Consider the following 15,342-nt stretch of genomic DNA (forward strand, 5'->3'; position numbering starts at 1 on the left):
TTCTCTTTTCATGGCACTCAGATTCCACAAACCTCTTTAACATGTCCTTTATGTATCAGAGAATTCCTTTTGACAGTAAATTACAGCATTTTTGTGTCATAGACATCCTTGACTTGCCTGAGGGTGACAATATGAACTGTCAGATTCTGATGAAGTGTTGCATAAAAAAATATCATAAATAAAATCGTTTTAATCTCCAGAATGTGCAACCCTTAACCAACCGCCCACCTCCCTCACCCCCCTTTGTGCAGTGCAATTTTATATCATATGGTAACTAGCGCTGTCTTGCATGTAATTTACAGCATATGCATGCAGGTATGACCTATAGCAAACACAACGTTGCAGGACCATGTCAAAACAGCTAACGCTCTGCATTCAGCAGTTCCCCCGAATTTGGACATTCTCCGTCTTTCAATCTCTCTCTGTCATAGACCTCGATAATTATGTCAGATAATGACTGCCGTTTTGATGAGATGATTCATTCCAAGTCATTTTAGACAGAGAGTAGTCCTTTGAGAGAAGCTATCAGGATGGCAAGTTTTAACTGGATTCTAATTAGGGCCTGGAGATTCTGGGATTAGTCCTTTTACGACTGGAAACTTGTAATGTTATAATACGATTATCCAATCAGAGACTTTCGGGTAATTTAAAGCATCTCCGTAACTAATTGAGGCTTTGTGCCATTTCCATTTATTGTAGCCTTATGTACTGAGGCAAAAGCAGAGAGTGGTTTCAAGCAAGTTGGCTTTTACATTAATATAAATGTAGTCTCAAGAAGATACTCAGCTGGACATTCAAGCCTCCATATGCTAAATTTAATTCTATTGACCCCGAGATTTGGAAGAGGGTCTTAAAGTATAATTGGAGCTAAGCCTTGAACGATTTAGCACCAAAGCAGACAGAGAGCTTGAGGTAACTTATTCCAAATAAATGACCATTGATCATCCTATTTAGTGATGCATTCAGATAATATCAGATCATTTTAGAACAAACTTTGTGAAATCACATTCATACACAAATACCAGTTCAGTAATACATAATTTAATGTCTGTGTGAGACAGCACAACAAGACAATTCATAATTTAAACAATTTAGTGTGGTTTTCCTGACATGTTAAATTGGTTAACACTGCAACCCCCCCCCCACCCCCCCCCAGCTAAAAGTATAACAAAATATATGGGATGTTTTTTGAAGAGCAATATTGCTGTTATTCATGACGGCAATGATTAATGTATCACTGTTCATACTATACCGTGCAATTGTGTAAGTGGACACGTGCGCAAGAGCGTGCATACTTGTGGCTGTGTTTGTGTGGCCCGTGGTAGGTCTTATAAGAGACAGGGGCACAGCTGTGCTCCAAAAATAATGGATTTCGAAACAACCCAGTAGTGCACGAGCATGCCATTTCCTTCCAACATTCTTTTGTACTCTCAACCGTCCGAGCAGCCGTGAAAAGTGACTGTATAGCAGGTCGCCACTAGAGAGAGAGAGAGAGAGAGAGAGAGAGAGAGAGAGAGAGAGAGAGAGAGAGAGAGAGAGAGAGAGAGAGAGAGAGAGAGAGAGAGAGAGAGAGAGAGAGAGAGAGAGAGAGAGAGAGAGAGAGAGAGAGAGCGTGTTGCGCACTGCCCTCTATGGGTTATTTCCTTGTTTCACTCCGCATATCATTTGTATGAAAATGCCAGGGAATTGCCCTCACCGCATCACACATAACGCAAGAGAATAAAAATTTTGGGGAAAAAAAAAACAAAAAACACATCCCGAAAACAAGCGCTGTGCTACTGCGTGATCTCACAAACACACACACACACACACACACATATATATATATATATATATATAATTATTTCTGGCTAAAGGAGTTATTCCTTCAGCAATGGTGGACAATTTGTGAGTCCTACTTCAAGTTGAACCGCGTCGAGTTACATCGCTTTGTATGACATGATAAGGAGGCCAGTAATAATTCATGTGTTTAACTGAAGCTGAAAATCTGGAAAATTAATGCACGAATACTTAGAGATTATTGCGTGCATGAATGTGGGCAACACATGATTCGAAAAAAAAAAAAAAAATAGAGCTTAGGCAGATCTGTGTACAACGCGATACAAGCCATACCACTCAGAAGATTCCGGGGGCGCAGATTTCCCTTACCGTTTCACCGTTCTCTTTTGAGAAACGGAAGGCAGGCTCAGTTAAGGTGGTGGATTTTTCTCATGTATATATTTTTGTTATTACTGGTGCACAGTTGTAGCCTATATGCTTATCAAAAATTTGATAAAACAACGACCAACAGCCGTTGTAATGTGAATGCATTATTATTATTATTATTATTATTATTATTATTATTATTATTATTGAATTAGTCTTCCTATGGAACAATGAAACACGCATTGTCGGATCGACCGTCAGCATTTCCAACGTGAATGAGGCAGTTAGTGCAATTCAGTGCTTGGGATTCAGTGCTGAAATCGTCGCTCAATAAGGATCTTACATCGGGAAGACGGAGCCTAAAAACCTAAATAATTCTTAAGTCGGAGAAGAACGTGGAATGGATGCAATGTTTTGGCATTCAGGAAGTCAAATTGGGTAAGATATCCGAATTTCAACCGAAGTACTTACTATTCCGGTTTTCTTTTTCTTCTTCTTCTTCTTGGCCACATTGTAGAGACTGTGGTATTCTCTGTCTGTGGTCCTGAAATGCATCATGTCACACATTCATTGCGGGTATTTGCAATGAGTCAATGTGCGGCTAGAATATGGAAATGCATAACCACCGTCTGCTGTGTTTAACAATTTGGTTTCATTGTTTTAAGTATATAATTCTGATTTGGGGAGGGGGGAGGTGGGTGGGGGGGAATCGAGATTTATGTCGTCGATGCCATCTGTACGAGCCCCTTAAATGCTGATTTAATTAGTATTTGTTTTATTCTTTCATTTCACTCTTTAGCGCATTTGGTTGCTATCTAAGCAGCACCTGAAGCATTGGTTATATTATGACCATTAAATGCAAAGTGGAAGACGAATATCCAGTTCAGTTAAAATAGCAAAAACACAGAGTTTGCCTTTACTTAAGAAAGGGGTAAAAAGTCTGTGCGGGATGCTTCCTTAGATAAGACTGCTTTGCAAATGAAAATTCCTTCCATCGCCGCTGATTAAAGCTGCGCATAATTCATCATAGAGAGAACACGGGTTTTTTTTTCTTTTTTTCCCTACCATACGTGTGTGCCTGTGTGAGTAAGACTGTGTGTGTGTGTGTGTGTGTGTGTGTGTGTGAGAGAGATAGAGAGAGAGAGAGAGAGAGAGAGAGAGAGAGAGAGAGAGAGAGAGATTTGTATGTGTGTGCATCAAGATTCTTTAACATAAACCGAATGTGGTACACAGTAAAAAGGCTTAAAATAGCACAATTATTTTCTCTATCACGAAGGAATTTGCTTATTAATCAATGACGTAGGTCATTCGTTTGTGCTTACAATCAAGTCGGATCTTTTTTCTTTTTTTTTTCCTTTTTTGCCTGAAGGATGAGGGGCTATGACTGTCGCCGCCGTTACAATCAGCATTTCTTTCGTTGGCGAGATTGGCAATGAACATTTTCCATAACAGACATCCTGAGTTACGACTATTTTTTAAACTGGTTTTGTAACATATTAGAAGGAAACGTTCAATACCAAGTAGGTGTAGGTGCCAATCGCAAGTCCTCGGATATGCGGGGTGAGTAAAAAAAAAAAAAAAATAGACTTCTTCAGTCAGTGGACGTTGGATGGCAAATGCTATATGTTTGTTCTAAAGGACCCCAGCTGAAGAACAATACTGCTTTCATGAAAGGCGCAAATGTTCTTTTAAGGGTGAGCCGCCCAGTCCCACATATTCATGCTCTTATATGCGCCAATTCTCCGACGTTAATTCCATTTTTTGATTTTCAAAAGAAAGCGTACGTACCTACAGTATACTCGTATTTATATCGCTGCCTTGGATATGAAATGCATTGTATTTTGCGTACAAGCCCATTAAGAACAGTAAGCGTCTTTCGCGAGACTTTTCCTGGGTTTAAACTGCAGATGATAGATAGAATAACACGGTATGTCGCCTCTAACAGTTGTTCGCCATCGTTATGTGCGCTTCATTTTCGGAGAAAAACGTACATTATTGTTCGTTTATATATTTATTGTGACTGTATCTGATCATGTTTTCACTAAAGTCATTTATCTTGGGAATCTTGTTACACATCTATCAGTGCGTTTTTCCCTCTAGATAGCCTAAGGCATGAACATTGATTCTGAAGATGTGAGATGTGACCAGTATGGCATTTAGATACTAACTTTCTCTACGGTGATAGGGATCTTTGCAGCGATAAGGAATGATGAAGGAGGCAATATACAGACTGGTTTGAGAATGTGATATTTTGTACTTGCAAAAATGAAAGAAAATTCCCAAATACATTACTTTTATCATGTGCAGTTAGTCACAAATTTTCCTTTTGTCATATACAAGCTTGAAAAGCAATTCTCTTTACAATCCAAAGAACAATGCTTGTTTCTGGCTTTATTTATTTATTTATTTATTTATTTATTTATTTATTTATTTATTTATTTATTTATTTATTTATTTGTTTGTTTGTTTGTTTGTTTGTTTGTTTATTTATTTATTTACTTCCTTCATGCAGCAATCTGTTTATTATTATTATTATTATTATTATTATACATTTCATTTTGCTATGTGAATGTTGTTTGACTATGTACATTAAACAGAAAATGCCTGTCCATCTTTCTGCCTCCAGATGACATCACATACTTCTACTGCACAACAGTGAACTGGGCCAGCCTCTTCTGTGAAAATGCATATCTGGATATTGAAAATAATCGCTTTGGTTGTTACATCTCTTGGCTTCATAGAGATGTATGATAATTATGGAGAGATCTGCAGAAACCTCTGTACCTGCGAAGAGAAAGACGGGATCCTGACTGTCAGCTGTGAGAATCGAGGGATCATCAGGCTGACAGAAATTAGCCCTGTGCATTTTTCCACCTATCATCTGTTGCTGACTGGCAACCTCTTAAAAAAACTTTCTGTCAATGACTTTGTCAATTATGCTGGGGTTACAATTTTGCATTTGGGCAACAATGACATCTCAGAGGTCGAGACGGGGGCTTTTAATGGCCTTCAGGGATTAAGGAGGCTGCATCTGAACAATAACAAAATAGATGTCTTGAGGGATGACACTTTTGTTGGCCTAGAAAGTCTGGAATATCTACAGATTGATTACAATTACATTACCAATATAGAACCGAATGCCTTGAGCAAGCTCCATCACCTGGAGGTGCTGATTTTGAATGATAATTTGCTCTCCGCTCTGCCAACAAACATATTCCGCTATGTCCCATTGACTCACCTTGACCTTAGGGGGAACCGCTTGAAAATGTTCCCTTACATTGGTCTACTGGAGCACATGGACAAAGTGGTGGAATTACAGCTGGAAGAGAACCCCTGGAATTGTTCTTGTGAGCTCATTGCCCTGAAGGCATGGCTAGAGAGCATCTCTTACACTGCACTAGTAGGGGAGGTGGTTTGTGAGACCCCTTTTCGCCTGCACGGGCGGGATCTGGATGAGGTCTCCAAGCAGGAGCTTTGCCCCAGGAGGGCAATTTCTGAGTATGAGATGAGGCCTCCGCCCCCGCTCAGCACCACGGGGTACTTCCAGACCACCCCAGCGGCCGCCACGGCCTCTGCCACCTCCTCCGCAGTGCTGCGGTCATCCTCACGGCCGACTAAGGGCACCCGCCCGCCCAGCAAGTCACGGTCCAAGCCCACCTCCCGAATCCCCTCTAACAACCCGTACAACTATGGCCCTATAATCGCATATCAGACTAAGTCTCCTGTGCCTTTGGATTGCCCCACTGCCTGCACCTGTAATCTGCAAATCTCAGACCTGGGTCTGAACGTCAACTGCCAGGAGAGAAAGATCGAGAACATCTCTGATCTAAAGCCCAAACCATACAACCCAAAAAAGATGTACCTCACGGGGAACTACATCCCCGTTGTAAGGCGGTCCGATTTTGTGGAGGCCACTGGATTAGACCTACTTCACCTCGGGAACAACCGGATAGCCCTAATTCATGACAGAGCTTTTGGGGATTTAACAAACTTGCGTAGGCTGTACCTGAATGGAAATCTCATCGATCGGCTCACGGCTGATATGTTTTTCGGGCTGCAGAATCTGCAGTACCTCTATTTAGAATACAATGTGATCAGAGAAATTGTGTCAGGCACTTTCCGCTACGTGCCAAACCTCCAGTTGCTTTTTCTCAATAACAACCTTCTAAAAACCTTACCCGGGGGCATATTCACTGGTATGACTCTCGCCAGGCTTAATCTCCGCAGCAACCACTTCCAGAATCTTCCCGTAAGCGGTGTCTTAGATCAGCTGAAGTCACTGGTGCAGATAGATCTGCACGAGAACCCATGGGATTGCTCGTGCGACGTGGTGGGCATGAAGATCTGGCTGGAGCAGCTCAATCCTGGCACCGTGGTGAATGAGGTGATTTGCAGCACCCCCAAGAGGCTGGCCGGGGAAGACATGCGCTCGGTCCTGTCTGACCTCCTGTGCCCGGATTACACTGATGTGATCCCGTCTACTGCCACCCCTTCTGAGGAGCCCTTCCTGGGCGGGACCACCACTGTCGAGGCTTCCCCGAAATACAACACCCCGTCCAGCACAGTCCCCCTCTCCGTCCTCATCCTCAGCCTCCTGCTGGTCTTCATCATGTCCGTCTTCGTGGCAGCGGGGCTCTTCGTGGTGGTGGTGAAGAAGCGCAAGAAGTCCCAGAACGACCGGAGCAGCACAAACAACTCTGATGTCAGCTCCTTCAACTTGCAGTACAGCCTCTACAGCAACAGGCCGGTCCCGAAGGTCAAAACACCCGCCGGGCACGTGTACGAGTACATACCGCACCCATTGGGCCACATGTGCAAGAACCCCATCTACAGGTCCAGGGAGGGGAACACGGTAGAGGATTACAGAGACCTTCATGAGCTAAAGGTGACGTACAGGAACACCATGGACGAAGAGAGGGACAGCAACCTGCGAAGCCCCACTTACAGCGTGAGCACCATCGAACCCCGGGATGACCCCTCCCCCGTGCAAGACGCCGAGCACTTCTTCAGAAGCATCCTCGAACCCGAGAAGCAGTCTCCTTCCAACAGCTACGAGTACAAGTACGGAGGCCATGCCTCGTACGCGTACACACCCAGCTTTGACGTCAGACGTCAGTTTCTGCATCCAGAGAGCATACGAGAGACGATGCTTTATGGAACAGCACCGAGTACTGTTTATGTGGAGCCCAACAGAAATGAATACTTAGAACTAAAAGCTAAGCTTCAAGTTGAGCCGGACTACCTCGAAGTTCTTGAGAAACAGACAACATTCAGCCAGTTTTGAACCACATGTTTGTCTATATAAATCTATAAGAAGCATTTTTTACAATATCAAAAGCATTAATTAATGCATTAAGTATTGTTTAAAGGAACAAAAAAAAAAAACATTCAAGCAGAAAGTATGGTTTAAAGCTGGGGGGAAGCCTTGGCACAAATTAACAAATCACAAGGAACAGTAATAGGGGTGTGCTGGCCGATATTATCCTTATTTTTAAAACTCCATTGCATTGCATTACTGATGTCCAATGCTCTCTGAACTAAGCTGGAAGAATTTAAGGGTTGCGATTCATAACTGGTGATGCAAAGTATATTTTTTTATGTTTAAGATACACATTAATGTAGATGTACAGGCAATTTTACCCAAATACATTTTAAGGAATATAAACATGCATATATTGTGAATCACTATTCACCTTCTGATCAAAGCACTGCAAAGTAGTGCATTATAGTGGACAGGACACTGCTGCTCTGGTCTGTATGTATCTATTTATTGGTATGCTCTTCTGAACTCTACCACGTACTTTCAGAAAATTTGATTCTTCATTGATATTACCTGAGTCATGTTTTCATAATCCTCTGTAAAGCTTATGTTTGTAATTTCTGATCATTTACTGTAGCTCGCATAGTCAAAGTGGCTTTATTTAAAGTTGGCACACTCCAAAAAAGAAAAAAAAAGGACTTCTGTGTCATCTGATGAAAAAAGTGTTTCTGTGGGCTTTCTGCACTTTTTAATTTTTATTTTATTATTTTTATCTTTTTTTTATTTTTGAATGGAGGCCCATGAGTCTGTATGGTTTCTCCAGAAATTAAAAAAGAGGGGGAAATAATAGGAGAAATATTATATATTAAAAATGAATATATGTATTCATTCTTAATATGTATTTTTAATATGTGTTTAACATTCATAAATGACTGAAGTAATAATTATGTTGTGTACTGTATTACTGAACTTGTAACACAATGTAACACCATTTTAATTTTATTTAGATTTAATTTTATTTTTATACAAGTATTCACAATTATCTTTTCTTAACTGTTCTGATTGCTTTGCACATATTGCACTATATTGACCAAAACATGTTAATATCAACAATAAATATGATGTCAGGTTCCTGTAGTTACATACTTTGACAGATAAAAAGGATTTTTCTGTAGATATTACCACCCCTTAAGTGGTAATTGCTCATGAAGGAGTCATAATTCAGGTTTCAAGAACATTGTAACTGTTGTACTCTTCAGTTATTATTATTATTATTATTATTATTATTCAGTAAAAAGTAATCACTTAAACATAAATACATTCAACTTCAATTATGTATTTGGCATAATCATACTTAAGAAATCAGAAAACACAAAAAAGGTTTTAAAAAAGGTTTTTCCAATATATTTATACAGAATGCACGATTTATGTCAAAACCAAACCACTTTTTATTCCCTCACCATATGTTGCTCAGACAAGGTGGAGCCGAGTCATCTATCTCACAAAGATGGATTTCACCAATTGAAGAAGAAGAAATGTCTATCTGGTGCACTCAGAAATAAAAGCCTCTGGGGTCCTATCACAGAAATAACATTCTTCAGGTCTCTCTTTTATAGCTCCACACCAATTAAAAAGCCTCTGTGGAGAGAAAGGTCTGAGACGAGGTTTGTCCACAGATATATATAATTTCCTTCGCAAAAGGGTGAATCACAGCAAATGGGCAAACGTCTGACCTCCTGGCAAGATCAAACCCATGTTCCAGGTCTTGCACAATGGTGGCAGAGACATGTTGGCAAATTACTTGGAGCAAAAACCAATTTATATCTGGAGATAATGTTTTATTTCCTGTCAGACTTCTTTTATTTACTTTTAGTGTTTTAGTTTTTTTTTTTTTTTTTCTTGCTGGACCAATTAGATCTCAGTTGAGATATTTAACACTAAATGAATAATTATGGCCACTGCTTTCAAGGCTGTTCTTGTATTCCTTCTGAAAGATGTCCATGTCATTATCCTCTGACTATAAGCAATTATACAGAATCGAAAGATGAAGCCACAAGGATTTTGAACCTTCAAAAAGTGGCTATTAATTAGTGTTTTTTTTTCCACACTTAGGTGCATGTATGCATAATCTGTGTACTGTTTTGAGTGAATGTCATGCAGATTCTCCCAGCGTGTCAGATACTTATAGTGGGATTGTACATTTAGTGGGAAAAAGCTCATCTGTTAAAATAGGAATACTGATAAAATATTCGGTTCAAGTGGGGGAAGGGATGGGGCGGTCATAACCTTGCATTGACCCCAGCAAGAAACCTATAGAGAATTAACAAATTAGCATACAGCATCCCTCTGTGTGAAAAGGTTATCTCCATCCTTAACCACGCAAACAGTGCTGTACTTGCATCAGGTGAATGGCCTGTAGAGATCAATGCTGAAGAAGAGATGGCTTTGCCTGCACAGCCTATTTATAATATTCATGTTTACTGCTATATTTATTTATTTATTTATGTATTTATTTACATTTTTGTTTTGATTTGATAGATTGGCAGAGGGAAAAATAACACGATCTGGATGTGGGAAGCAGATAGTCGAATGCTAGAACAGCCAGGCATCTTTTCCCAGAGCCAATCAAAGCAGAGTCCAAAGCGGCAGGACAGAATTGGCTTTGTCCGCTATGGTGTGGTGTGCCAGGGTTCCCAAAATAAACACCTGTAATCGTCCTTTCCAAAGACCCCAGAGGGTACCGGTTGTCAGCAAGACACACACCTCTCCTCTGACATGTGATATCTCTGTTGTGGTGGCCTGCAGTGTGTAATATAGTGCCTTGTATCTGATCAATATGGCCTTAACTTTGAGTTGCAAGTACTAGTTTTATTTATACTTCACAAACTTTAGTGATGCCTGAACTTGCCATCGCTTTTGTTAATCAAATGCTAGAATTATTTATTGAATCCCAGCCAGTGTCCGACTTGTTGCGTGTTCTAGAAGAGTCAGACACTTTAGAGGCAGCACTGTTTAGGCAGGTTTGAGTGACATAGTGGTCATTCAAGAGCCAGAATAGCAATTTGTAATTTGGGGAGATATGTACATGGCATGAAATTTCAAACGCATAAAGAAATGTACCGCACGTAAATATTAATAGATTGCTGTTGAAACTGGGAATATTGAGCATTTACATATCATTTCACAGATTTCGCCTGCTGCTATCTTTGTTACAATTTGTTTTATGTGACTGTCTCTATCTACCACTACGCCTGGTTCAGTCATGTATGTGCACGTTTTACATATTACGCACAGTTTGATTTACACAAGGGAATGTAAAATCATATAGATCATATACATCAGCCATAAACAACATGGTGGTTCTAGTGTTAAGATAAGTAATATCTGAGAAAGCAAATAATGAGCCTCAGTGAATGTTCATTGGATTAATCATAACATTTAGCAAAATTGCTCAATTCGGGAGTGTTCAAGTGTGCAAAGATTTAAAGTCTTTCATTTATCCTTATAATAGTGTATTAAAATTGTAATTGCTTGTTGTGGTATTTATTTATTTATTTACTTTGTAAGCTTGCAATTTTCATGTATGATTGAATACATATTTAATAACCTTTTTAAAGGTTTACAGGAGGGATATTTTTTCATTTTCATTTCATCCGTATGTCATTTTTAAAATGTATTCAAAGCATGTAATCTCTGACGCGTATCATCATCATTACCTTCATAGCATAACTCACACCAAATCGCTCCTTTCTTCAGTGAGCCAAACAGCTGTTCATTACATATATCAAAATATAAAATGGCCGCAGTATAAATGATGTTCAAAATATTTTGTGGTATGTGTCAATAATGCTGTAAAAGAAAGGACAGGCCGCAGGGTGTAAGCTGATTTGTGGATATGCCGTAAAGCTGACAGCAAGCACAGCACGCTCGGTCACCGGAACCTTCCCCTGCCTCGGGTGATGGCCGTGGCGTTTACTATCATCATCGCTTCTCGCTCCTTACGCATGTTTGTTTTGCAGCGGTACGGGCGGCCTTCCCCTCATTTATCTGGATCCACAGTTAGCCTGCATCTTGATCATCATTGGCCGCCGCACTACTGAATCTCGCCTCTGAACGTGTGTCAGACCAAAACACGAAAATGTTGACGCTTGGTTTATGTAGTCTGCGGTAGAGTCATTTAACTGTACCTGAGGGAACTGTGATTTTGCTTGTTACGAGTGGGAGAAGCCTTGATCCAGAGCACAGCAGAGGTGGCAAGGAAAATGCTGAATGCAGGATCCAAGCTGTACTGTCTCAGGCAAATGAAAAGACACGAGCATGCGAACAGGATTTTCCACATAATGCACCCCTTAAAGCTTCGTCACCCCTGAACAGCCTGTGACATGTTGGGTCACAACCCAGCTATTATGCTTTTTATACATTTAATGTGACGCGTTGTGCTAATCATCAAAGCTACACTTAAGCTACACTGAAATAGGGCCTGCTGGTGGCTCATCCTGTGAAAACACTGCTGTAGTTGCACGGATGGCACCCGTGGGCTGATTTCGAATTCACTGTGCCAGTGCTGACTGTGGTCGGTGGCCCCACAGGGTACGCATAATTGGCTCTGGCCTTATCGCAGGATGGGAGCCAGCTGGGATTTACAGTATCTCTTTGCACACTAGGGACCCCTATTGGTCGATCGTGTGCTTGCAGCTTTGCCTGTTGAATTGCACATGAAGTGTCTTCCTCAGGCTCATGTCTGTGTGGCATAAGAGCACTTGCTTGCTGTCTGTGCTGTTCTGAATCAACAGCAATGAGCATTACTGGCCTTTTGAAAACACATTTGAAATAAGGGAGCAATACTGAACTTGAAATGTATTTATTTATTTATTTATTTATTTATGCTTACTGCATGCAGTGCAGGCCATTGCCATCACTGAAAGAAACGTGTTAAAAATGTGTTAGAACAAAGTAACAACGGCTTCAATTTATTTGTAAAAACTCAATTGACATTGTGCCATTGGGGGTTTATACTTTATTTTCGAGCTTGGTTTTGGGAAATACCAAACACTTGACTAAAATATAAATTGTGTTCATGTTACAGTACTCTGCAGTGTCTCTCTCTCTCTCTCTGTCTGTGTCTGACAGATTTGTCAAACTGAGCTCTACTCACAACAATGCAATTCCATGCAAAATGCCTCATTATAATGGGATAGACAGAAACTGTCTCGAAAATGTGAACTTGCACATTTCTTCACTATCAGCAATACCAGAAACATATTTTTGGTGTGCAAGATTATTGCTTTGGCTTTTTTATTTTTATTTTTTTGTCTGTGTATGAAATGTATTCCCACACTAAATTAATACCCTATTTTTGAGAAGAGTGCGTACAGACACAGTTGGAATGGAAGCCTGTTTTTTTTTATTTTTTTTATTTTTTTCCTGGGTTGTTTTTCTATCATCCCCGTTCCTGAAGCTCAGAGAAAGCAGAGGATATCTGTGCATAATGCAGGCTAAGGGCTGCGTGTGGAGGAGGAACGAGCCTTTGTGCTGGAAGATGAGTCTGATAAAACTGTGGTAGGAGGGTGAGAACTCATTTCCTGCTCTTCTGAGAAAGGTGTTGTCTATAAATGTAGATATGAAAAGGCTGTGCACGAACAAAGAAAACAGTACATTAAAAATAATACACTTTTTCCCTATTTTATTGTTTAAATACATGCTTTAAATGTATTTGTAAAACAAGATTAAAAACGCATGTCATATTATGGGACTATTGCCACAATGGAAAGAAGAAAAAAAAAACTTTAATTATACTCTTTTGAATCAATGAGGTGTTGACGAAGCACTGTATTTCACAATTTAAGAATAATTATCCCCTTGCAGATTATAATTATTTCATTATTGTTTAAAACAAATAACTACTATCATAATTTGGTATGCATTGTATTGTATTCTGTTTAGTTTGTATTTATTGTGTGTGTGTGTGTGTGTGTGTGTGTATACAGTATATATAGTATATTCATTTTCAACTCCAAATTAAGACTATACAAACGCATGACATTTAACAGCTCACCTTAGCGATTTATGAGAAGATTTAAATCCAAATACTGCACTTTCTTTTTTTTCCTCCAAGGTTTCATGGCAACTGCTATGAGATGTATGTGAAGCGTGTGTGGGTGTGCTGTAATCTTTCGCAAGCAGATTGTTTCATGAGCGTGCCCGTTTTTTCCAAACACGTCAGAGAACCAACCTCATTTTCTCCAATTCTGGATGTTGTCTCTAGAGGAAGAGAAAGATATTAAAGACTCACAGAATCTACGGAGACAGCTGGATCTAACGCTGAACATTTGGGGGGAGAGGAGCAGTGCCAATTTGCCCTTAACCTACTGAAAGAAAATTCACAATATTTGAAGCTATGCTTTAAGCAGCATTAACCTTAGTTCTTCACAATTGTAAACCCCCCATGAATACGGTCAACATGGTCTTGCTCTGTTCCTTCAGTGGAGAAAATAGAAAATGTTAACATTTGGAGCAGCCACTTAGTGCCTAATCTTGTGGACGGGGGTAGTTATTAGACAAATAAATCAGGTAACTGTGCTGTTTGAAAGGCTTGTGCTTCCACTGCTTAATTATCACAAATTCCAAAATATTATCACGAACAACTTGAAATATGGATTAATATTGCTTACTTTAATTATTTCTAATAATCATTTGTAGTCACCACAACATTTCAGTCATTCATAAGGCATTGTGCTCTAAACCATGTGGTCAGTACAATGGTATTTAGTGAGAATCAGTATAACTAATACATTGTTCTTGCTTTTTGAATACATTTTTGGTGTAACATACCCTGTGAAGTATTTATATTGTTACAGTAATGGTCATTTCTGAAAATGTACAATTTTGAGCAATGTATTTTGCCCATTCTGCAAGCTATAATTGTGCAGTGTGTGAAGTCAGATTGTAATGTTAATGTAATGTCTGATTAGGCCACTGGTGCAGGAGAGTATTTACCCTTTAGCTGATGATAGTTTTAATCCAGGCCTTCAGGAACAAGCTTCACGTTTAGCCAAAAACAGATTCCTTTTTTAATTTTTGGTGTTTAATTTATTATCATACCTCAGTGCCTTTGAGGATTTTGCAACCGGTTTGATTATTATAAACTGGGTGAGGATTTTGTGTTTGAGTGTTTTAATTATTAGATGCAAATGGTTTGCTTATGACAAACTGTTGTATTCTCACTGCTTTGAAAATGAATGACAAGTTGTCAAACATTTGAGAACATAAAGGGACAAGTCAAATGATTTCGTGAAATTCAGTTTTCATTCAGTTTCAAAGTTTTGTATTTTTAAATCTGACCAATAATAATAATAATAATAATAATAATAATAATAATAATAATAATAATAATAATAATAATAATAATAATAATAATAAATTAAATTGTGCTAGGTTGTACCTTTTATCACAGAAATTATTATCAAAAGCAGGTAATACAATTATAAAATGATTGGACTGTGGAGAGTGGTTTCCCAGCATTATTTATTGTTCGCCAGCCTCCATTTTGTCAGATGGTAACCATGCTCTTTCACCACACCCATCTCCATCCATCTCATCCTCTCTCTTTTAATGGCTACGCTGTAAACACGTACTGACAAAATGATGATCGTGGCATTTAGAGGCTGCCTATCTGTGTGCTTTTGATGAATGCTGATGATGATATTTAATTTTCTGTATTTACTGATTAATGCTGAATATAACTGACAGTGTCTGTCAGAAATGATATTTCAGAAGAGCCTCACCCATAATTTTGTCAATTATTTGGCTCAAGGGGCATATTATGTACCGAACCATTCCTGTTCGGTATTGATTTTTGCTCATATGTATCTCATAAACACATTTTATTGGTTTTCTTTATTATTAGTTTTACTGTTTATAGTCCGGTGTTCATATAT

The 15,342-nt window shown here is 39.3% G+C and overlaps 1 protein-coding gene across 2 annotated transcripts; it reads left to right on the forward strand.

Moving 5' to 3' along the window:
• Positions 1-1,885: 1,885 nt before the first annotated feature.
• LOC135241017 (SLIT and NTRK-like protein 5) lies at positions 1,886-14,740 on the forward strand. 2 transcript variants are annotated; one of them, XM_064311116.1, is made up of 2 exons: positions 1,886-2,583; positions 4,772-14,740. In XM_064311116.1, the coding sequence occupies exon 2, from the start codon at positions 4,829-4,831 to the stop codon at positions 7,427-7,429; it is 2,601 nt and encodes an 866-aa protein (XP_064167186.1). In that variant the 5' UTR covers positions 1,886-2,583; positions 4,772-4,828; the 3' UTR covers positions 7,430-14,740. The 2 variants fall into 2 exon arrangements, with proteins under 2 accessions (XP_064167186.1, XP_064167187.1); XM_064311117.1 differs by lacking the exon at positions 1,886-2,583 and adding an exon at positions 3,286-3,705.
• Positions 14,741-15,342: the final 602 nt, after the last annotated feature.

The sequence above is a fragment of the Anguilla rostrata genome, chromosome 15, assembly GCF_018555375.3.
Source record: "Anguilla rostrata isolate EN2019 chromosome 15, ASM1855537v3, whole genome shotgun sequence".
In the NCBI taxonomy this organism is placed as follows: Eukaryota; Metazoa; Chordata; class Actinopteri; order Anguilliformes; family Anguillidae; genus Anguilla; species Anguilla rostrata.